At 41.0% G+C, this 22,833-nt stretch overlaps 1 protein-coding gene and 1 pseudogene across 1 annotated transcript; both read right to left on the bottom strand.

The window, feature by feature from the left end:
• Positions 1 to 1,271: 1,271 nt before the first annotated feature.
• LOC137886833 (excitatory amino acid transporter 3-like) lies at positions 1,272 to 7,754 on the bottom strand. Its single transcript, XM_068729483.1, has 12 exons — positions 7,491 to 7,754; positions 4,891 to 5,031; positions 4,604 to 4,696; positions 3,918 to 4,029; positions 3,769 to 3,811; positions 3,657 to 3,695; positions 3,359 to 3,540; positions 2,936 to 3,043; positions 2,704 to 2,826; positions 2,325 to 2,519; positions 2,008 to 2,142; positions 1,272 to 1,907 (listed from the first exon to the last, which is right to left on the bottom strand). Exons 1-12 carry the CDS (start codon positions 7,612 to 7,614, stop codon positions 1,802 to 1,804), a joined length of 1,401 nt encoding a protein of 466 aa, XP_068585584.1. The 5' UTR covers positions 7,615 to 7,754; the 3' UTR covers positions 1,272 to 1,801.
• A 2,522-nt stretch (positions 7,755 to 10,276) lies between these two features.
• Positions 10,277 to 21,170, bottom strand: LOC137886786 (zinc finger ZZ-type and EF-hand domain-containing protein 1-like; annotated as a pseudogene).
• Positions 21,171 to 22,833: the final 1,663 nt, after the last annotated feature.

The following is a 22,833-nucleotide window of genomic DNA, read 5'->3' as shown; positions in this document are numbered from 1 at the left end:
AAAATATTTATTCTCTGGCCAGAGAAGGCTTCACCGTCATACAGACTGCAACACAGTCTGCAGAGGATGAGCCAAGAGTTCAGTTTGTCTCCTGCTCTTAAGCATCTCAGCACACAGTAGGGGGGAACCTCAGGTATTTACATTAGATACAATTGATCAACAGTTTCAAGCTCCCCATTGACCCCTCCAGTCACCCCCTTCATCTTCTGAGCCTTGTCACACAAAGACATGTCTTTATTACCCTTGCCTATCTCTGAGAATCTTCACACCTCAACATTCTCTGGTTAAACTGCAACCCCCATTTAGTTGCTCCCTCTTATCAAAGCAAAAGGCCAGAGATACCCCATATGGTCCTGTTACCACTCTCCTTACACAATCATGTGTCACATATAGTTTTGTTAGTGAGTAAGGCACATGAACTAAATCACAGTAGAAATGTACTAGCACAACTAAATTTTCTATCACACTTTTCATCACAAATCGCCAAAAAAACATCTTCAGCTTTAAAAATATTTAGCTGCACGTGGTGCTCCTTTCCTCTGAGTATCAGAACAAACAAAGCTCATGAGAACCATTTTGAACTCGACAAACTCCAACACCAAGCGCCTAAATGAGCAGACTGCAACCCTAGGGGTGCTAGCATAGACCGCAAAGGCGCTAGCCATTTTGCTACTTCATGCTACAAACACAAAAAAAGTCAATATAAAAAGTTGAGACACTTATCACGCCACGACCAAAAGACGCTTTTAGGTGGATTCCAGCCGTCAGTATATGTTTGCACGTGGCCTTCCTACGGCATCAGACAGCCAATCCGCAGCCTTGCACGTGAAAGCACGGCGAGTCTGTGAGTCCATACAGTCATGATAGGTTAGGGTTTTTAGTGTGGGTATTTTTTCTTTGAGTGGGAACATGTAAAGAGTTCTGATTGATTTGCTTTCAAAACAAAGCCCCAAACAGTTGCATTTAGATTAAGAAAACATACATTTTTCTCTTGTCTGTCTGTTTCATTTAAATGTATGCCGTGTCATCTTCATTTAGTCTGACCCAGTTACATATAGACTGATGCTTACACCTCTGTAGTGTTAGCTTTATTTTGATGCTAAGATCAATCAAATAGACTTTGTAGTTGCAGAGATACACTGTGCATTCCTGGTATTTTACCTTTACCTTAACAGGTGTGTGTGTGTGTGTGTGTGTGTGTGTGTGTGTGTGTTCCCCTGGGATTACTTAATTTAAAAAAATACCATTAAAATCAATAGAGATGATTTCAATTCATGTTAAATTGATTTAATTCCACAACCACCTATATCATCCATACATTACATCAATACAAATCAAACACATTTAGATCAATTACATAAATTCAAAAATGACATCTATTATTATATTGTACATCTATTAAAGGCCACTACATTACTTAACACAATGCTAGTACATTCAAAAAAACAACAACAACTGTACTACTACACTACTTTAAAATACTTTTTTTTGGCTCTGGAGAAACCTTTTCAGAAGCAACCCTGTTTACATAACATTACATTCTGGTGGGTTGCAAAGGGACTCATCAGATGTCAGGTGCTGGAATGGACCTGCTTATCCTGGACGTGTCCCTTAGCATCATCATTGGCCGTCATAGTTAGACAAAACACAACACAGCCATCAATGGTGGCACATAAACTGTAAAAACTCCAGAGCATATGTTGGACAGTCTCCAGCTGCTGCCGTAACTTCTATGTCTGATGTCCAACGGGACTGGTTTACTTTGGCCGTAAAACGTCTTGAAACCTCTCTTATTTACTTGTTAGTTTTCTTTATCCAATTCCCCCAGTTCCTTTTGGGACAGTTGGTGGACCAGTGCCACGCCGATGCAGTCTCCCATCACATTTACTACAGTGTTGAAGCGGTCTCTAGAAGACAGAAATCACAGTAAGCTATGAAAGCAGAAAATACACCTACATCACGCTGTTTGATACATTAACTACATTTTGTGCAAGCATTAACACTTACAGCAGCCATTCTATGACCAACAAGACGGAGGCGTCCTTCGGCGGTAAGCCCAGTGCTGCCAAAATAAAGAGGGTGGTCACGGCTCCTGTCGCCGGCATCCCTGCTGATCCTAGGCTGGAGACTGCTGAAAGCACTCTGCAGAGCAAACAAACGGACTGTTCAGTGAATGACGAGAGTCGATTTCTGAAGACACAGAAATACAAAAAAGTACTTTTCAAGTTTAAAATCTGCCATATTATGTAATTTTAACCAACGTTGATATCTATGATTTTCTTTAATTCTTGGGACAGATGGGAGAGACAATAACTGCGACTTACCCGATGCTGATTATCTGGTCAATGTTCAGATCGATGTTGGTGAGTTGGGCGACGAAAAGTACGGCGACTGCCTCATAAAGGGCCGTCCCGTCCATGTTGACAGTGGTCATGATGGGCAGCATGAAGCGGGTGATTCTGTTGTCGATCTGGTTTCTCTCCTCACAGCATTTCAATGTGATGGGCTGTGTGGCGGAGCTTTGGGACACAATGCATGCTTTCTCGTTGCACGAATCATATAAGAGCAATCATACATGTAAAAATACCTTTTAAAATGTTTTTAATTGCTTTACAATTAGGCAGCTTTGATGATAGATATAAAAAATAAGCACACAGAGCAAGCTTCAAACAACTAGAACCATACCCTCAAATATCCTCTTACCTGGAGGAGATGATCAACGCACTCAGTAAGGCAGGAAAAACCCCTCTAATGACAGGCAATGGGTTACGTCTGGCCCACAGAAGATACACCATAGGTAGAACTATTACTGCATGGATTGCGAGTCTGAAAAATACAATTTAATACACAATAAATACTGATGCTGACGACATGAAATTAGTAGAAGACTTAAAGGCCAATTTGGTATTTTTTAGTCTGACTTTTATGGATGTACCCAGTAAGAACCACAGCTATTAACTTTAACAGTTTGTAGATAGTGTCCCAGTCGTGACCCTCAATAACATGGCTGCCAATCATAAACACCACTGCAACTGGCAAGTAGCTAGAGAAAAGACAAAAAAAGGAATATGTTACAATATTACTCCAAAGTTTGATTTCTCTCATCTGGGAAAAAAAATCTAATATGATTAGGAATACATATTGTTGGAAAAGCAATACTTATCTGAAACATTAACTAATTATCTTTATTTGATTATTTTTTCATGTTAACTAAGGGTAGAAGAGGGAAATATACTGTGATGCTTCCTGTTCTAATAGACAACCCTGTCATTAGAAAAAAACGTTTTTAAAGTTATAGAAGTGCATAAACACTGACAGAATATTGCCACATGGTATTGATTATGCTGTTTCACTTTACTACAAAGCCTTGTTGAGGAGAATTTTCATGGCCTTGTTGAGGATGATAACGACTTCCAAGGCGAGTCTGACACTTTCTCCGATCTTCTTCAGGCACAATCCCAAAACAAAGGAGTACAGCATCAGGCCCATTGTGTTGGGTCCTTGGACGTAGTGACCCGTCAGTTGCATATAAGTGGCATTCTGACACAAGATGGGGGAAACAGTAGTTACAGTGGTCTGAGGGAAACTTCATGTATCATCAACTATCATTGCACTTCAATAAAGGATCTTAATAGTGACGAGAAGAAGAGACGTACCGTTACACGATTTCTATGCACCACCTTCACAGTCTTGTACTAAGAAAAGTAAATACGACATGTTTCTCTCTCGTGGAACGCAAGGAAAAGGGTATAGGTATGAAAAACATACCTGTTGGAAGCAAGCCTGGATCATATTCTGTGGCATCAGGTTACTATAAAGAATAAAGAAGAGTCAAACATATTAGTCAGCTTGCAAATGTTGACAAATCATACACTGAATTCAGCTTTAACTCAGATGTAATGTCAATTTCTTCTCACATCAGTAGATCCACGATGGTATCTACGGTGGCGAACACGTCCATTTTATTCAGCTCATCTTGGTCATCAACGTGAGCAACCCCAGGCTTGACCAGCAGAACCAGTGTCAATCCTACAACACATATTCAAGGTTGGACGTAAGCGGCAAAAGTGGCATGCTGTTCAATATGGCTCGTGACTTAATGAAAACAATGGTTTTAATCGGGATTCACAAAATGAGCTCACAAAGGCTTCATTTTTATGTCTAAAAATGTTCTACTAGAAATGAGAAAATTAGAAAGAAAATAAGAATAATAAAGTGAAAATAAACATTACGTCCAACATGTTTGGACACACATATTTTGATCAACAAAGTCCTTCATTAGTTTCAAGAGAAGTGATTTATAAATACACAGCCACAACTATCATAATGAGAATGTTTTCTTTGTCTTTAGTTTAGAGTTGCTCCATGGCTTTCTGTAACCAAAACTGAACAAAGTATTACTTTTTAATGCTAATTGATATACATACAACATGAAAAATAACCCATGATGTGAAAATGACTGACAGTTGATGACATTTAAACACTTAAATAAAACAGGAAAGGGACAATAAAGAGTTGCTTCGTGTTACATGGGTTTAATAATTATGTGATTGTATGCAGAAATGTGCACATATAAAGAAAGTAGCCCCAAAACTTCTCTTACCTATAGATACAGACACAATAGTCGTCGAGACAATGTACACTCCCATACGGAAAGACATTTTCACGGAGGTGTCAATGGTCAGGCCAGCTGCTCCTACATTCAAAACATAAAAATAAAAGATTATGATTATGAACAAAATGATGATATGTACGTACTGTATATAGGGTGCCTGTAATGTAAATGAACACAATTCACGGACAGCGGGCTGAAATGTGACAGGCCACCTGTGTGCCCTGTGTGTAACCTGATGCAACAGTTAACGGGGCAGAAGTGCACATCTGATTTACCTCTCACCACACTTGTCACAATTAGAGGAACACTGAAAAGCTTAAGCAGCCGAAGGAGAATTTCTCCTGGCATGGCGAAGAAGAATCTGTTACGGTCTGTAAGAGGGACGTAGGTCTTGAAAATCATGCCCAATCCAATCCCTGTGTGAAAATAAAAAAGATAATATAATTAGAACAAGTAAATGGTTTTAAATGCGTGAGAATAGAAGAAAAAAAGTGATTGAGCCTATGGCCCACTGATGAAAGTTTTGCCATATTTATATATTTGCAGTAATACAGTTTTTCTCCATTGTATACACACAAAAACATGTAACTATGCACACAATTCTGAAGACTTGAAGCTCTTTCATGAAAAACAAGACTCCAGACTGTTAAACTCGCTGCACAATGAAGCTCAAACATTTGAGCAATAAGTAACGCTGATCTTAAGGCATTCTTTGATGAGAAATTGGGCTTTCAAAGTCCATAAATTGTCCACATTGACGAATTGAAATAAAATAACTCACGTTGAACAGAAGTCACACATTAATAAAACCCAATATACCATCTATTAGCATTACAGCTAGCTCAAAAATCAGTCAGAATCAAGCAGCATTGATCAGGCCCTCGCAACTTCACGCACGTCGAGGGTACTGGCAGGTCTCTAAGACTGTTTTCATTTTAAGCTCTTCTGTAACTTTAGATTGTAGTGTGAAGCATTCATTGTAACATTTAACCTGATTCTCATGTAGAAGCTCTGGACTGATCATTTATACTGATCATTTATCAAAATGGCTGACTTCCAGTTGGGATTAGAGCATGGACCCCTAGACTTTTTTTTAAGTCTACATGTGATACATCTGCTTACCAAATTTTATACATCTAGGTGAAACGTACTGCGAGGGCTGCATCGTCAAAATATTCTAGGGGCGCTATCGAGCAGACTTGCCACTCTGAAGCATTAAAATCACATTAGATAACTACATTCAGGATTTTAAATGTGTTTGACAAGTTTGGTTATGTTTTGAGCATTTTTAGCCCCTCAAAAACACTTTCGTTTTTCATGGGAAGAATGCATCGTCACGGCAACGGCCTTTCACGAAACAACAAGCTTTGAGTAACTTTTAATCACAAAGGTCTTTAGATTGTTCTGACCAAATTCTAAGTTGATCTGATTAATTCCCTAGGAGGAGTTCGTTAAAGTAGAGCGCCTGGAAATTGCAAAAACGACACTAGAAATTCATACTAAATTCAAAATGGCTGACTTCCTGTTAGGTTTAGGGCATGGCCCCAAGAGACTTTTATTTAAGTCCACATGTGATACATGTGCCTACCAAATTTTGTTAATCTATGTTAAACGTACTGTGAGGGCTGCATCGTAGAAGTTTTTGTAGGGGGCGCTATTGAGCCGATTTGCCAATCTGAACAAATAAAATCATATTGTATAACTACATATTTTACTTTAAATGTCAAAGTACAAAACCTATACCTTCATTTTGCCACTAGGTGGCGCCATTACTATGATTCTAAATTGTGATATAGATGTGTTCAGGGTCAGGATGTTATGACATATGAGAAATTAGGAGCAGATTAGACAATGTACGGCCGAGTAACAACAACTTCCTTTTTCATGGCGAATGGTGTTCGCACTATGTACGGCTACATAGTTCGATAACTTTTTGATCTTTGAGTAACTTTTAAATGCCAAGGTCTCAAGAGCATACTGACCAAATCTGGAGTCAATCGGGTTAAATCTCTAGGAGGAGTTCGTTAAAATACGGCGCCTTGAAACGGTCCAAAAACGTCTATAAATTCAAAATGGCCGACTTCCTGTTTGGTTTAGTGAAAAATTCCAAGAGGATTTTTTGTACATTCCATCACGTTCGACATACCTACCAAATGTCATACAGCTAAGTGAAACCCAAAGTTGTGGCTACTCAATAGGGGGCGCTATCGAGCCAATATTTCACACCTCAGCTGGTCACCCCAATCAGACTGCAATTTTCGCAAATTCTGGCTTGCGTGCCAAATTTCCAAAAATTCCCAGTATCCCAAGCACCTAATTTTTGCGACGAAACACGCGCAATAATAATAATAATAATAATAATAATAATAATAATAATAAACATTAGAATAACAATAGGTCCTCCGTTCCGACTACGTAGGTGCTCGGGCCCTAATAAACACACTTTATTAATTATTTGGGATGTGGCTACTATTCACAATGACAGACAGTGTTTAATTAATGCATGTTGATGTTTTCACTGGCTGTGAATTCGTAATGTTTGTTTGTTTAAATGACCGTTAACTTGGGGACGTATTAAATTGCAGCCTCCAACATTGCTATGGAAGGCTGTTGCTATGGGCCTAGTTCAGGCTAGTCCAGACCGCTAGACTAGCGGAAGCAATAACATTATGTTCAGATCAATAAAATATTTTTTTGGGAATCAATATCATGAGTTAAAGTAAATCAATGAATTAGTTAATTTGTTTATTTGGTAAGTGGCCGTGTCATAAGCGGGATACGTCACGGTTTAACGCGGAAACCTGACGCAAAGCACAGCTAGCTAGCGTTAACGTTACATTACAAAAACCTGAAGCTAACAATTATCTCTACTCACCTGTAACTACAGCTGCCATGGTTGAAATGAAGAAGAAGTGCTTCACGATGTAGTCACAGCATTTGTTAATCCTGGTGGGATGGTCCCTGGTGTCCGAGGCACGGTCCTCTTGAGTTTCCATCATCTGTAACGCAGTCCAGCTCAAACTCAACAAACTGGCATCAGCTAGCTAACAATACACTCGATTACTAAGTGGACGTTCAAATGAACTAGAGAGACTGCTTTTCTGTCAGTAGTCGCGAGGATACACGTTGTGTTCAAAATTCGAATAATAGAAAAATAAAAAGACCAAAAGAGACTTTTGAAAAAGGGCATTTTGAAATAAAATGTTTAACACAAATAAATAAATATATATATATAAATAAATATAATTATATATCGAGATATTTATACATAAAATATATAGATAGATATTGATACCTATCATTTTCATTAGCTTTTTTGGGGGGCATTTCACTTCACTAGTACAGCTCAATACTGCACGGTCAGAATGTGACTTTGTGATGGACAATATATCACGAATATCACAAGCTTGTATTCATACTAGCTTGTTGCACTTATTGTATTCGTATTACTTTTTGCACTTACTGTTTTTGTTTGTTCCTGCACTGTACTTTGGCTCTGAGTTATGCTCTGCTTCATGCTCTTAGATGCTTGTTTGGAAAAGGAAATGTACTTATGACTTCTGGTGACTAGTAGTTCTCTTGAATACCTATGTTGAATGCACTTATTGTAAGTTGCTTTGGATAAAAGTGTCTGCTAAATGACTGTAATGTAATGTAATTCTCTGTCAAAGCCTCCATAAGAACAATGGTGATACATGAAAAAAAAGAAGTTTGTCTTTAAAATATTTATTCTCTGGCCAGAGAAGGCTTCACCGTCATACAGACTGCAACACAGTCTGCAGAGGATGAGCCAAGAGTTCAGTTTGTCTCCTGCTCTTAAGCATCTCAGCACACAGTAGGGGGGAACCTCAGGTATTTACATTAGATACAATTGATCAACAGTTTCAAGCTCCCCATTGACCCCTCCAGTCACCCCCTTCATCTTCTGAGCCTTGTCACAACCACCTATATTATCCATACATTACATCAATACAAATCAAACACATTTAGATCAATTACATAAATTTAAAAATGACATCTATTATTATATTGTACATCTATTAAAGGCCACTACATTACTTAACACAATGCTAGTACATTCAAAAAACAACAACAACTGTGCTACTACACTACTTTAAAATACTTTTTTTTGGCTCTGGAGAAACCTTTTCAGAAGCAACCCTGTTTACATAACATTACATTCTGGTGGGTTGCAAAGGGACTCATCAGATTTCAGGTGCTGGAATGGACCTGCTTATCCTGGACGTGTCCCTTAAGTCCCTTAAGTGTCCCAGTAAGCTATGAAAGCAGAAAATACACCTACATCACGCTGTTTGATACATTAACTACATTTTGTGCAAGCATTAACACTTACAGCAGCCATTCTATGACCAACAAGACGGAGGCGTCCTTCGGCGGTAAGCCCAGTGCTGCCAACTGGGAGCGAGTGTGTGGGCTCTAATCAACGCCGACCAAGTGATCGATACATTATCTGTCCGTGCACAGAAATTCCCGGTTGAGCCTACACATGAGAAGATGAAGATGACAGCAGAGGTTGTATTTAAGTCATTTCTATTTTTTATTAGAAATGGATCACGTTTCAACCCAAGCAGTACAAGTTATTTCTTGTTTTGTTTTTACCTTCAATGTGCCATGCATACAAAATCAGAATCAAGTGTCCATCTGTCAGTGCCCAATAGAGTTTATATTTGTAAGGGATTGATATCAAAGTCTTTTTCCCCCTGTGCAATTAATATTCACAGATATGTACATTCGAATTAGTCAGCCTCAAATATCAAGCATCCTCGCAAAAAAGAAACATTAAAAGTAAAAAGTTACAAAAAACTCTTTTAAAATAGAATTAATAACTATTCGGCGAACATGAGTTAAATTATGATTGCTTCATTTTTAACTATAGGCACGTGGTAGATAGGTGAAGTGTCGTAGAAGCCAAACAGAACGAAGTGTGAAGGTTTCCTCTGTTCCAGCTTCTCGTTGGGTAGCTTATCTGATATGTGACAAACGGAGAAGGAACTCTACCAGGAGCTCTCTCAGAGATGTTTCATGGCTCACAATGATTGGTTTCTTTGGTATAAACTACCATGACTTCCAACAACTAAAAATAATCTCTCCATTTGAAATGAATACAGTAATGATCGGAAAACAGCCCCCAACAACTCGCTCCCCTTTAAAACTTTAGATTTGAAAGCACATGACTGATCTCTGTGGAAGTGAACACCGATGGATCTCAGCTTCAATAAAACGTGGGGTTAGTGTAATGTGAAGAGTCACGATCAACATTTCAGGAAGTGTCACACCAATTACCTGTGTAATTACAAAAGATGAGGTAATTCAGCATTACAGAATTCAACTCTCCCAGCTCACACGAGATGTCGTACTGCTGAATAAGTGGGATGATGTGTCTATTTTACAGTCACCTTTATGTGTCTTTATCAGTGTGTCAAACTTCAATTCTTAACATTGACGGTCCATCAAGTCTCTATAAGTGATGTGAAGGAAAGACGGTCCATCTGTTATTTAGGATTCAGCTTTTCATTCACTGCAGTGAAAATAAATCAGGACTTTCATAAAGCGTTGAACTTTATGCTTTAGAAAATGACGCATTAGATAAAATAATAATAATTAATAAATAAATCAGCAGATAAAACTGAAGGACTTCAACAGATTCTGAATTTTTCAATGACTTTTTTTTTGGCTGTTATTCATCATTTGACATCAAAATAGTCTTTCATTCACTAGTAAAATACTTCAACATATTGATAGAATAACACAGAGGAATGCATTGGAATAGTATGTTATCACAGTTTTCCCTCAGCTGTAATGTTGATCCTCATTCTATGCAAAGACTATGGCTGTTTGAGTATCATCTTCATCTTGTGGGTTCTAGTGCACATCACACCTGTCGTCCTGACAGAAAGTTGCAGATCACATATATGTTTCGGATATCTGTGACGATGCACGGATCCTTCCCTTCAACAGGAGCCCTGAAAAACATACCATCATCTACTTCTGTTGTCTGAAAAGGACAGAAGTAAATAGGGAAGGAAGAAGGAGAGAAGGTGGGTAGAAATAGAAAGGAAGTGGAGATCAAATAAAAGGAAGGAAGGAGTGGAATGAGCGAGTAGGTCAGTACTTTCTCCCCATGGTGAATAATGAGACTCCACTGTCCTGGACAGTATTTTTAGGATGCTCTACATGTCCACTGGGACATGTACGTCGTCATGGTGCCCTGTTTTCACCATGATCAACTATGTAACCCAGTGGCGGCTGCTGTTTAGGAGGAAAAAAGAGGGGGGGGGGAGTATACTTTTCCTTGAAGCACAAAAGGATTGTGAGTAAGTGTGGAAAGTGCTCTTTGAGGACCCCTCCACAACTCCTGTCCAGAGTTACCGCAGAGAGTTACCGGAGTGGAGGCGGGTCCTTTAAAGGAGGAAAGCACTGGATGGTCACCACTCCCTTTCTTGTTCAAAGTGAAACCAGCTGAGTCAGGATGTGGCCCCTTCCGGTTGTTCTCCCGTCTCTCAGGGCATCTCTCAAGCGGACATGTTGAGTAGCTTGGTAGATTTATTGGGGTAATTGATAGCCAGGCTGATGGCAGCGATGTTCTTCAGAGCCTACACAATTAAAACAACAACAAAAAAGTATGTCAATGAAATACAGTGCAGGGGAGAGAAAATCAAGCAGTGTCAACACCTTTTCTTTTCCACCTGTGCTGTACACGTTGAGTGATGATAAATAGGCAAATCTAGGGGTGACTAAACCGATGAATCAGGGACTTCTGTGCGATTTACGTCACCTTATTTAACAAACAAATTGTGCTTCGCAGATTGAACTGCCTTCAGTGCTTTTTGTTCTCTCCACAGACATTTGTTCACTGCTGCCTGCAGAATGATGATTTCAGTATAAGTGGGTTGTTGTTTTTCTCTGTCTTGGTACAGAGTGTCATTGAATCTGGTAAAAAATGTATTGTTTTGTTACATTTGACCATCAGGTCAAAATCTCACTTTAATCAAGATCATTTATCTGAAAAACAATAAACATAAGGCCAGATTGAAATTTTGTTCACTGTGAAGTCCCCAGAGCTGTCCTGTAGTCATTAATCGTAAAAAAAAAACATAACTGGAAATAATCGAAGAACTGCCAAAAATATTGTTTGATGGATTTAAGAGATAGACAGGCTGCTGCACCTGTTACCTTATGGCCCTTATGATGTGCAATGTATTAAAAAGAGCTGCTGTTCCAATACAATATGCTGGTTAGGTTAAGATATTTCAATTTACAAACCTACAAAGAGTTTCTGTTAAGTTGGTACACAATGTTAAAGCGGTTTGTTTTTTTTGTTACTTGAGGGCAGTGAAGAAGCTGTAAACCACTGCACTGATATGTGATCACCTTTTAAAGCAAGCAGTTGACTTTGCACCATTGTTATCATAATAGTCCTCACTACGGCCAAGTCATCTATAGTTGTGTTTTCTACCTGACAGGTATTAGGTAACTGCTCAACAGAACCGCCCACAATGTGTTTTTTCTCCACCACCCCGCATCCTCTGCTCCTCTTGAGCGCTGTGGCTCGCTGTGCTTCAAATTCTAATGGACTGTAATTACCAAATACATTAGTCCCGAGTGCGGCCCACACATATTCAAAACAAAAGGGGGAGGTGCAGAGGGATCTGCTTGGTGTCAACAGCTTGGTGATTCACTAGCAGAAGAGACTCCAGCTGACTCACGGCGACTGAAGACTGGTCAACCAACGGGACTGCGTATTGAAGAAAGGGTTGCATAATATTACAACACTTCAGGGTGAGCGGAAACTTGGCTACTATCGTCCACGTCAAGCAGTAATTCAACACTGAAAACATCAAAGATGACCCGAGAGAGCCTGGCTGAAGGCAGGACTTTGAACTTGGAAAGGTAGAGATGTAAAAAGTCATTAGTGGCTATTATGCAAAATAAGGACGCACCGACTCTGAGCTGTGATACCACGTACCTTTTCTTTCCTAAAGCAAAATGTAACAATTAAATGCATAGGTATATATGTACTGAATTGCTATTTATTATTCAAATAATAAATTATGCACCAGCAACTTGATAAAAAAAAAAACTTCAAAATGAACAGAAATTACAATTGAACTGTAAACCTTTTTAATTTAAGACTTAAACAGGAATTGAAAATTCCAGTATATAATGTATACAGTATATAAACATAGAAATGAATGGAATAAATCGGCCCCATTGTCACCGATATTGGTGTCCGTGCATCCCTAATAAAAAATTAAAAAAGTCTTACCATTGCTGTGTGATTGAGGAGCTGCTCGTCAGTGGTCATGGCCAACAAGTAGTCCTGGAGGATGCCCTGTGCCTGGAAAACACATCAAAGGCTTGTTACAAGGGTGTCTCCTGTCATGTTTCCTAAATGCAGCTCGCAAAGTAACAGTTAACGGATAACTGTCATGAATAAACAGAGCTTCCCTAGACCGACTGCACTAAGAGGTTACATAGGGAGGAATTTGGTCATAAATGAGGCCTGGTTCTCTGACCACTCTTCATCTCATCTCAGCATCAAATTGAAACTGTGGAATGCTGGAACAGTCAATTGCAATTATAAACAAACCAAACAGCGCTTCACTCTAAAGCCCAATGGGAGAGGCATAACTCGGGTTTTATAAGCACAGGGAGTTAGGGAACACAGATAAGAACGCACTGCGGCTAAATGGGCCGAGACCGGCCAAACTGAGCTTTTACAGAGCTGGAGACACAGTCCAGAGCCCTCGTCCACCATCCGTCTCACAGCACCCCGACTGTTTATAGTGGGGAACATCCTAGGACCATTTGTCCAGTCAGTAGTGCATGACATGCCGTTTTGATTTCCTAAATATAACGCTCACTTCCTGGGGTAGAGAGTTCACTGAATCTCAGCGGACCTGGTTGTGAACTTTGTGTGCGTACAAAGACCGAGGACTCGTGCTGGAATGTGAACAGCGCTACATCTTTAAAATCAGCTGGTTGTGGGCTCAGACCTAATATGGACACAGAGGACTCCTTGATGTGTTCACTCATTAGCGTCCCATGATTTTACAGTAGAGGCATTACGAAGCTGTTGAACTTGGCTGTATGTCATCACTGCAGTTGATCTCAAATGTCAACATGAGGAGGGCCACCAACCATCACACACAAGTTTAGTCCACACTAAACTTTACTTTTCAGGAGGATGATGACAGACGGTGTGCTGTGTTGTAGGTAGAGCACTGAAGTCTACAGCTGAAGAAGGATTTTAATATTTATGTCCATTTCAGGATGGATTTTAAATAGGACTTTCCCCCTCTATATTAGCCTCAGAACAGTCCTGTCTATTTATACACTTCTCTGTGAACAAACGCAGAAGTGCTGGAAAAGTGAATCCAGTCTGGATGTCACACAGCCGAGTTGTCGTCTGTGTGACCCAGTGTGGAATCAAATTCACTGGCTTTATTCAGGTTCAACTCAACTGACTTTTTTTTTTTAAATGATAATCTCTTGTAATACCTTTGAACCACATCCTGAACCCAGCGCAACACCAGCCACCATTCACCATGACAGCTGCCACAAGAGGTAGCAGGTGTGTGTGTGTGTGTGTGTGTGTGTGTGTGTGTGTGTGTGTGTGTGTGTGTGTGTGTTTAAACCAACAGAAGGCGGTTGTGTTAAGACTGTTAGCTTAATTAAGACTGAATGCTGGCAATGCTGGCAAAGCTTATATGAAGGAAGTGAATGGGTCAACGCATCTATTTTGAATACAACCACTGGGGGCCGTGTGCAAAACACTCCCAACCACAATCTATGCATCTCCATGTGTCTATCACTGTTAAAACAACACTGGAGTGTCCATGAAGGGCAGCCCAGGATAAACGGCTGTGTGCTGCTACTGCCCCCTGGTGGCCGCTGACACGTGCCACTCCACTTAAGCAACTCGCTTTGAAACGACATTCGGTCGGTGCAGATGGGAGCACAGAATCCATCCTGGACGACAAGTCAACTGATGTCATTTTATCGTCAGGTCAGCAGCCACAGGCTTCACCAAACAGACCAGAACCGGACAGATTGTGCTTTTCTGGGACTGTCTGGTTCAATTGCATTTACAGATGGGAAACTCCTGGCTGACGGCATGCTCATAATCCATGAGAATACTCTTTATCAATAATTCAAGACAAATGAGAGAGAGAGAGAGAGAGAGAGAGAGAGAGAGAGAGAGAGAGAGAGAACCCAAACGCATCACAAAATGGATAGCATCTCTTCCTCTCTCAAGCAGTCTGCATGGAGCCAGTGTGGACTGTGCTGTCTGGCAGATGGCAGGGCCGGGCGTTGGCCCCGAGCCCAGCACAGAACAGAACAGGTGGGTGGAGGAAAAACATGCTCATCTCACAGAGAGACAGATATAGACGGAGAGAGGAGAGGAAGACAGAGGTAAAGCATATACTAAATCTCATTCTCATCATTTCATTTAAATTGCCTCAGACTGAATATGTCATCAGGCCAAAAGAACAGGGACAGTAGACTAAAACAATTGTTTCTATATTCAACAGCAAAGCCAAAGGCTGTCATCACAGCATAAACAGTCAACACAACTAAACAAACACCCAAAATGTCACTTAGCCACACCTCCGGCTTTAAATACAACAGCACCTACACACACTAGATGTGGCCTGCGTGTGTGTGTGTGTGTGTGTGTGTGTGTGTGTGTGTGTGTGAGTATGCGTCATTCACAATGGCACGGGCCTCTGCGATGAAGAAGAGTTCAGTGAGGGCTCTGTGAAGAGGCAGCAGCACGGTGATACTGGTGGGATCCTGGCTCAGGCTGTTTTCCATGGACATGAAGAGCTGCCACAGAGGCTGCAGCAGCGTCAGCTCACAGGCTCTGGAGTGCAAACAAATCGATAGTTAGACGAACAAACAAAAGTACGCATGCAGAACGGGACAATGAAGAGCCATATTCTCAGAAAGGCAAAACTGTGGCTGGGAAAGAAACTACGAGAGTCCAACGTTATATCTAGCATGACTTAGTAGCGCATCTTGTAACCGCCAACAGCCATAAACAAAACTTGACTTAAAAAATGTGTGTGTCGGATGTTATTAATGTGAATACATCTGTCATTTTTTTAATTGATAAATTACTTATGTATTTATCTGAATGAATAAAACACATGTTTAAACATTTACATTGCTCAAAGATGCTCTATGTACTCTCCTATTGGTGTGTCCTGCTGGACAAAGTCCATTATTACAACGCTCCTCCACTGGATATCTTTTAAAATGCTTGGAATAATAATTTGTGTCTGTTATTGTTTTTCCACAAAAATGTTTAATTGCCCTTCCCTCATTGAGAAATCTAATATGTCTGAATATGCAAATATTTGTATTTTCAAAAGTGTAACCACTAGACACCAGATGTCTACTACAGCACTGACCTGAAGGCTTCAAGTTACCACATAGCACTTGTGTAAGTTGCATATTAAGGTTGGAAAGCGAGAAGAGACATTTAAGATGCCTCTGTTTACAGATTTTTCAATATCCTGTGACTCACATTTGGAGCACTTCTACAGCACAAACAAAGAATACAAAATATCTATTCTTTGATAAAAAAGTCAAAAGGTACAAGCTTGTGTGCATTAAAAAAACAAAAACGTACTACAACTACAACTCCCAAGGCACATTTCGGCATGAATCATCTAATCTCAGAGCTGACGGATAAAAGCTCAAAATCACATCGTTGAGGGGGAGGAAAATCAAGAATATTGTTGAAAGAAAAAAATTTAAATAGGGTTACAATTCCCATAAATTGTGTGAGGTCATTATGACCAGAAGGGAGCTGAGTTAGTCTGCACACATGTAAATTCCTAAACACATCCGTTACCTCATTTCCGTGGTGACTACCAGGACATGAGGGATTTACAAAGGCTTCTATCTTTTATGCAAACTCTGTATGGAGACCTGCAGCTCTGGGGAAAATACACTGCTGAGATAAGAATGTGCACTGGGTCCTCTTAGCCAAATTAGCACTACCTAGGTCCAGGTGGATAGACCCAAGTGAGAATGTTTGTGCATGTTACTTTGATGTTTGTGCATGTTACTTTGGGTGTTTATACACGACAACTTAACTTTACAGTTTTCCCAAGATTTCACTGTTGACAGAAAAAGTGTGAGAAGCGTTGAAGAGGTTTGGAAGGACAGAGACAGAAATATACAGGCAAGGCTGGACTCTTACGTCTGGGACTGACACTGCAGGAGGCGGAGCAACAAGTGAATGGCTTTGGCCCAATCCCAATGTCCCCCCTAAAGCCTCAAACCCTGAACCCTCAGGGACTTACGGACGTCACCTGGTAAGAGGTTGAGTGTGAGAGACTGTGAGGGCTTGAAATGGTGTAAATACGAATGGGACAGCACTTTGCTGCAACATATCATGTTACTATGAAAAACGACAAAAAATATGATGTATAATTGTGAGTATTTATTTTATACTTTGTACTCCCTGATTTGAACGTCTTCCAGGCTCTTTCCTCATAAGATGAGAGGTAATTTCATATAATATATTTACTCGTTTTTGTCAAAACATCTTCAATGACAAAATCAAATATTTGATGAATAAATAAATAAATATCCTCTGATTTCATGTGTTTTTATGTTCCATCTTTAACCCTTAATGTTTCTGTGTAAATATAATAAGACAGTCTGAACACACCTGAGCCGTCCTCTTTATTTACCTTTTTTTTCACTGGTCCACTGGTTACCCCGTGTTTAACGTCAAATTGCAATGACTTGTGGGTAATTCCCTTAGGCAAAGTCAGCATCCAATGCTGACTTACAGAAAGGGTTCATAAAGGGCTCATAATGTCTGCGAGAGAGCCCTCAAACACTCAACAATTTGACAGTGGGACAGTCCTAAACCCTCATGGACTTCGCGGGAGCGCGCCTCAAAGTCCGCGAGTCCGTGAGTCCGTAAGGGTGGAGATTGGGATTGGGCTTTTGAGTCGCTGGTTCCCAGTCTCGCGGCAGGCCACGCCCACCTGCCACTCCCAGATGTCAGCCAGTGGCAGGTGACTGAGCATTTGGTCATCTGCTAACATTTGCTTCAGTATCTCGAAACCTGATTAGAAAGAAGCAAAAGTGCAGAAAAAGTGACGACCTGCACTACGCTCTCCACCAAATGAAGCAGGTTTGCTCAAACAAGGTATCCGTGTTAATGTGAAGTACCTGTCTGGAAACGTCCTCTGTGGCCTCCTGTAACTGTGAACTTGTAGCCCCACTCTGTGTTGCTCATGTCGGACATGAACCTGTAGTACAGGGTGTCACCTGAGGGAAACCCACACACAACACACATGTTTATACATGTCAAATTATCTGAAATGCAAACACATAAAGAAGAAAAGGAATTGAACGACTTTTTAAAAAATATTCCTCACCAGGAATCTCAAAATCGGACCATTTCTGAGGCGAGCCGCTAAAGTTTTGGACGTCCTGGAGGAAATCACTGCTGCTGGACATGATGAGCTCATCACAGCCTTCCTCTGTGTAGCAGCGGGAGTCAAATTTTACCGAAATGTATATGGCTCCGGGAATGTGCACCTTGTCCTTAAGAGAGAAAAGATGGACACAATGCATCCTTTAAACTGAATTGGAAAAACAAAACGTTTCAAATAAGGATGTGTACTAATAGCCGGCTCTAATGCAAAGTCGTCTTTAGTTAAATTTACATTTTGTGTGTGTCTCATAAATAGCTATGACAGGCAGTTTACCCACCTCAAAGTTGGTGTTGTTGTCATATGGGTGTTTGGACTCTCTGATCTGCACGGCCATCCCTGGCTCCTCCATGAACTGGCAAGCAGTGAGGGACAGACTGCACAGCATACCCTGGCTGCAACCCTTCAGCACCCGCTGGAGAATCTATTTATTAACGGATTATTATAAATCACATTAATCTACAAAACACCAGTAATGTATCATATGTGGAAATCGCATAAGACAAACTCCACATTCTCCCACCTTCTCCCAGAGCGGCCTCTCCTCCAGCTGCATCAACATGTCCAGGATGTAGGCCATGTGCGAGGCACCACTCAGTTCCAGGGCCTCCTCGCTCAACGCCGCCTCCGCGGGCCAGTTGGCCAGCAGCGAGGCCAGGTACAGCGTGGCGATGGCCTGGTTGACCTTCACCAGGTATTGGCGAACTGCCCGATTGCTTCGCACATCCAGCTCCTTGTGCAAGAGAGCAGAACTTTTGGTGCGCCTCTGCTTGGCGTAGCTGAGCTGCAGGTTGCTCTCTGAATTCGTGATGAGCTTCTGGGCCACTACGTTGACCTCCTCGGTGGCCTTTTCACAGTGGCAATGTGGATTCAGTGTTTACTGATCATTTGTTAACAAAAAAACAAAAAGCTGTTTCAGATCACATTTTTAAACAACTCACCACGCATGACACCACAATCATATCAGTGTCCACGGCCTTGGTGTTCCTCTCCTCAGAGCGAGGCCACAACGGTGGATCGGTGGAAGAAAGTAAATTAAAAAGAAAGTCTCAGCTGACCTCTTCTGCACCTCCAGGAATGGTGATGCAGAAGAGTGCTCTAATGTAGTGGTCAGAGTCGTGCTCCTTGTCCTGCTCTCTTTGGTCTCGCTCTGGGTCCTGGGCCATGGAGTGGATCTCCCTCTTGGAGGAGTACAGCATGATGGAGAGGATCTTTAGATCTCGCAGCAACCACAGCTTGCTGAAGCCTGTCCCTTTGCTGCACTTCCTCACCAGCAGCTGGGTCAGTCCCGACTGCCGGATGTCCTCCTGAGCTTGCTCTCCTCCATGTTTAGGACACAACAGAATGAGAAAACCCCCCCTCTGGAAGAATCTTATATGATCTAAGATAGTTGTTCCACATCGAAAAAAAATTCTCAGACTATTGCAGATTCCTAGGTCATGGCAGGTACCTTCAGGGTATTGTAGAGGCCTTTAAGGGCCAAAGAGAGAACCCAGGATGCCTCCACAGCATCAGGAGAGCCATTGTCCTGGCTGGTCTGCAGTAGGTGGCTGATGATTGAGGTGAAATTGCTCAGGTAGCGGCTGAGCAGGGTGTTAGGGAAGCCCTGGTCTTCTGACTGCCCTGGGAGACCGGCTGCAGTGGAATCCTGAGACTGGATGAGTTGGTAGTCCTTCACTAGACAGAGGAGAAAGCACACAGAGGGTTGATTCCATTCTAGCCGCTGGTAAAAGTTTTTCAAGTGATCTGCACCAACCTGTTTTCCTCTTGCGTGTCTTAACATCCACCACCACAGCCTGGTTCTTCTCTGTGAAGTGCTTGAGCAAAATTATGTTGTGCTGTTCATTGGCGTTGTCGATAAACACCGTCTGGGTGCCCACACACAGCACCTGGCGGAGACACAGAGGAGTCACAGCTGAGCTTAGACAGTCGGGGAGCACGAGCGTACCGACGTTTACAGTGGCACATGTTCTGCCTACCTCAGGGAAGCCCACCAGCACCAGCAGGGTGAAGAGGTTGGTGCGTTTCAATGTCTGCGGCAGCTGCTGAATACAGTGTAAGTGAAGGCAGCGATCACTGTGCTCCACTCAGGACAAGCATTCAGACTGTGTAAAATATCTGCCACTGTGCACGCCCAATCCAAACCAATACGACTGCGAACAGAGGAAAAGAAGAGAAAAGGCTAGTCGCAAAATAACAATAACAGCTGGTGCGTGGCAAATATTTATTCAATGGTTATCAATGAGATGTAATGTGTACAGAATGAACAGCATAACAGAGTTGATGGGTTGAGTGTGCATTATATAGGGTTAGGGGCGTAGGGGCGATTTTCAGATTGCACTACATCTCAGAGGTAAATAATGTACTGTACTGACACTACAAACATGATCTTATAGAATATGATGCATTGCTTTAGATTAAACTAACCAATAGTATATAAAGGAGTTCAAAACATGCAGCATACACATTAATGCAGTAATATATATCCTAAAACATCAGATATAATAGTAAAACACTGAGAGGGTACATTTTACTTTTGGTACTTTAAGTACATCTTGCGACGGCTAGAGCGACAGACGGCTAGAGCGAACGACGGCTAGAGCGACAGTCGGCTAGAGCGACAGACGTCTAGAGCGACAGTCGGCTAGAGCAACAGACGGCTACATGAATGTTCCGAGTTCTGAGATGAATGACTGACTTACAAATATATGCTTTAGAAAATCATTATTAATGTGCCTGAAATATGGTGTTTTGTTTTTAGAGTGATCATATCCACACTTCTGAAATATAATATTTTATCTTGTGCAACATATGCGCACAAATAACAAAAAAGCAAAAAAGAAATGCTTCATTTAAATTTTTTTTTTTTAATGTTTTTGTTTGGAATATGTATAATCAGCATATCATTTAGTTATCGCTACTGAGAATTTAACAAACAAGAAAACGCGCAGTGTGGTCACAAGTTGATCTGGCGGCCCTCTGCTCTGAGAAGCGACTGTGTTGTATGTTGTTTAACTTTAGTCTACATTACAACGTAGTACGTTGATGGTGGTGTAGTGATAGTGCATCTGACTACCGACTTTTTCCCCACACAATGATATGAGTTTGAATCCCGTAAATATTATTTATTTATATATATTTGTCTTCTTTTAACTGTGCTACAGAGTTCTTCTACGTGACACGTTTGCACAAAACAGGCTCTAAAGACGTTTGTGTTTTTTTACCAACTTTATTATTTCAAAGGAAGAGCAAAGTGCTCTCTTCCTGTTTCAACACAAACAACACGCAACGTTTCAAACTCGAGTAGACTTGTTTTCTCAAAAGACTATCCAAAGTGGAATCCGGTATGTTTTGACCAAAGACTGTAAATGAGAAGGTTTGACAATGTAATGCAAAACTAAACAATACGGCATTCACGAAGACAGCTACGTGTTATCTGCTTATTTGCAACATCTGCCGTAACTACGACAACAACAGATGCATTTGGCTGAAGGTCGCCAGTTAACAGGGTCCCTAGTTAAACCGTTACACCGGCCCAGGTCGGAGACGGAGCAGGTTAAAACGTTTTGGACCCTAGACCGATTTTTAGGCCTCCAGCTCGAAAATAGCATACCCATACGATAATGAGTGTAGCGTTGCAACTGTAAGGGCTATTTTAATACTTTTGGTATTAAAATAACCCTAACACTTGTGAGATGAGTTGATATGTGTAAATATCAGTATATATGTTACTGGTTAAGAGTAAATTAAGATGGCACACAGCACAAATTGAAAATTCTAATTTTCGACTGGAAAAAAAAGCAATTTCAGGATATTTCTTTATTCGAAATTTGTAGATCCAAGCTTTCCAGCTCTCCCAGATCATAGAACTATATGTTGAGGGTCTCTAAACAAAGTTTTACTTTGATATAGTGAAGCTTTATCTAGTACATCTTGATCTAGTACGGAGAGGTCAAACAAGGTCAACCAAAATGTAATTTTGTTCCAGCTGTTTCATTGTAATTTTATATACTATATAATTATATATTTCACTTCTTTTATCACTAATAGTGTTCAATCTATCCATATGCAGCAGTTTGGCATCATTTTGAGAGCCTGGATCCTCTCTGAGACTGTTAATGTTTGTCATCCATGGGATTTTATCGTCTGAATTCCAGTTTTTTTTTCTTCCAGTGCCTTACAGCCTGTGTGAAGGGCCGATTTGACCCAATAAACGTTCCATAGACGCGTCACAGCCTGCTCTGTTGAAACAACCTAACGTGACTTTGAATGACAGAATCCGTTAGCCAATCATAAAATAAAAACTACCCAAGTGTCAAATTTCTCAAATCCGATTTGCTGAGACGTATAACCCTGCCCCTTCCGCTAGCAGGCACACGAGGCACACGACGGCAGCGCCAGCTTTGAATCCACACAGAGGATGATGAGCTGAACAGATGGACAGTAAACATGACCGGATTAATTATTTTTTTTGCTGCAGAACATCTCAAAGTAAGGAGCTGGTTTATGATGTGATCGATTATGCGGATTATGATGATGGCTTTGTTTTGTAAGTAAAACTGCGAGGCTGTGTCGTAGCGGAATGTGAAAAAAATGGCTGCGACAGTCTGGTCGCTAGCGATCTCCGGAGCTAACGGGTGTTGGCATTGAATTCATTTTTCAAAACGTTATTGGCATAAATGTGGCGAGTGGGACTGCCTAGGGGGCGCTATATCGATTGTGTTACTTGGT

Source organism: Cebidichthys violaceus, unplaced genomic scaffold (genome assembly GCF_023349555.1).
Source record: "Cebidichthys violaceus isolate CVI_PGR_0920_01 unplaced genomic scaffold, fCebVio1.0.p SCAF_46, whole genome shotgun sequence".
Classification (NCBI taxonomy): Eukaryota; Metazoa; Chordata; class Actinopteri; order Perciformes; family Stichaeidae; genus Cebidichthys; species Cebidichthys violaceus.
The sequence above is the reverse complement of the archived record's forward strand: the minus strand, read 5'-3'. Positions and strand labels throughout refer to the sequence as shown.

What these genes read in the sequence shown, in the direction of transcription:
- LOC137886833 (XM_068729483.1), bottom strand. Translation starts at nt 7,614, where the DNA reads ATGATGGAAACTCAAGAGGACCGTGCCTCGGACACCAGGGACCATCCC. An exon ending in CATGGCAGCTGTAGTTACAG is followed by an intron (nt 5,032 to 7,490) that starts GTGAGTAGAGAT and finishes ATTTTCACACAG; the next exon opens with GGATTGGATTGGGCATGATT. An exon ending in GACCAGATAATCAGCATCGG is followed by an intron (nt 2,143 to 2,324) that starts GTAAGTCGCAGT and finishes TTTGCTCTGCAG; the next exon opens with AGTGCTTTCAGCAGTCTCCA.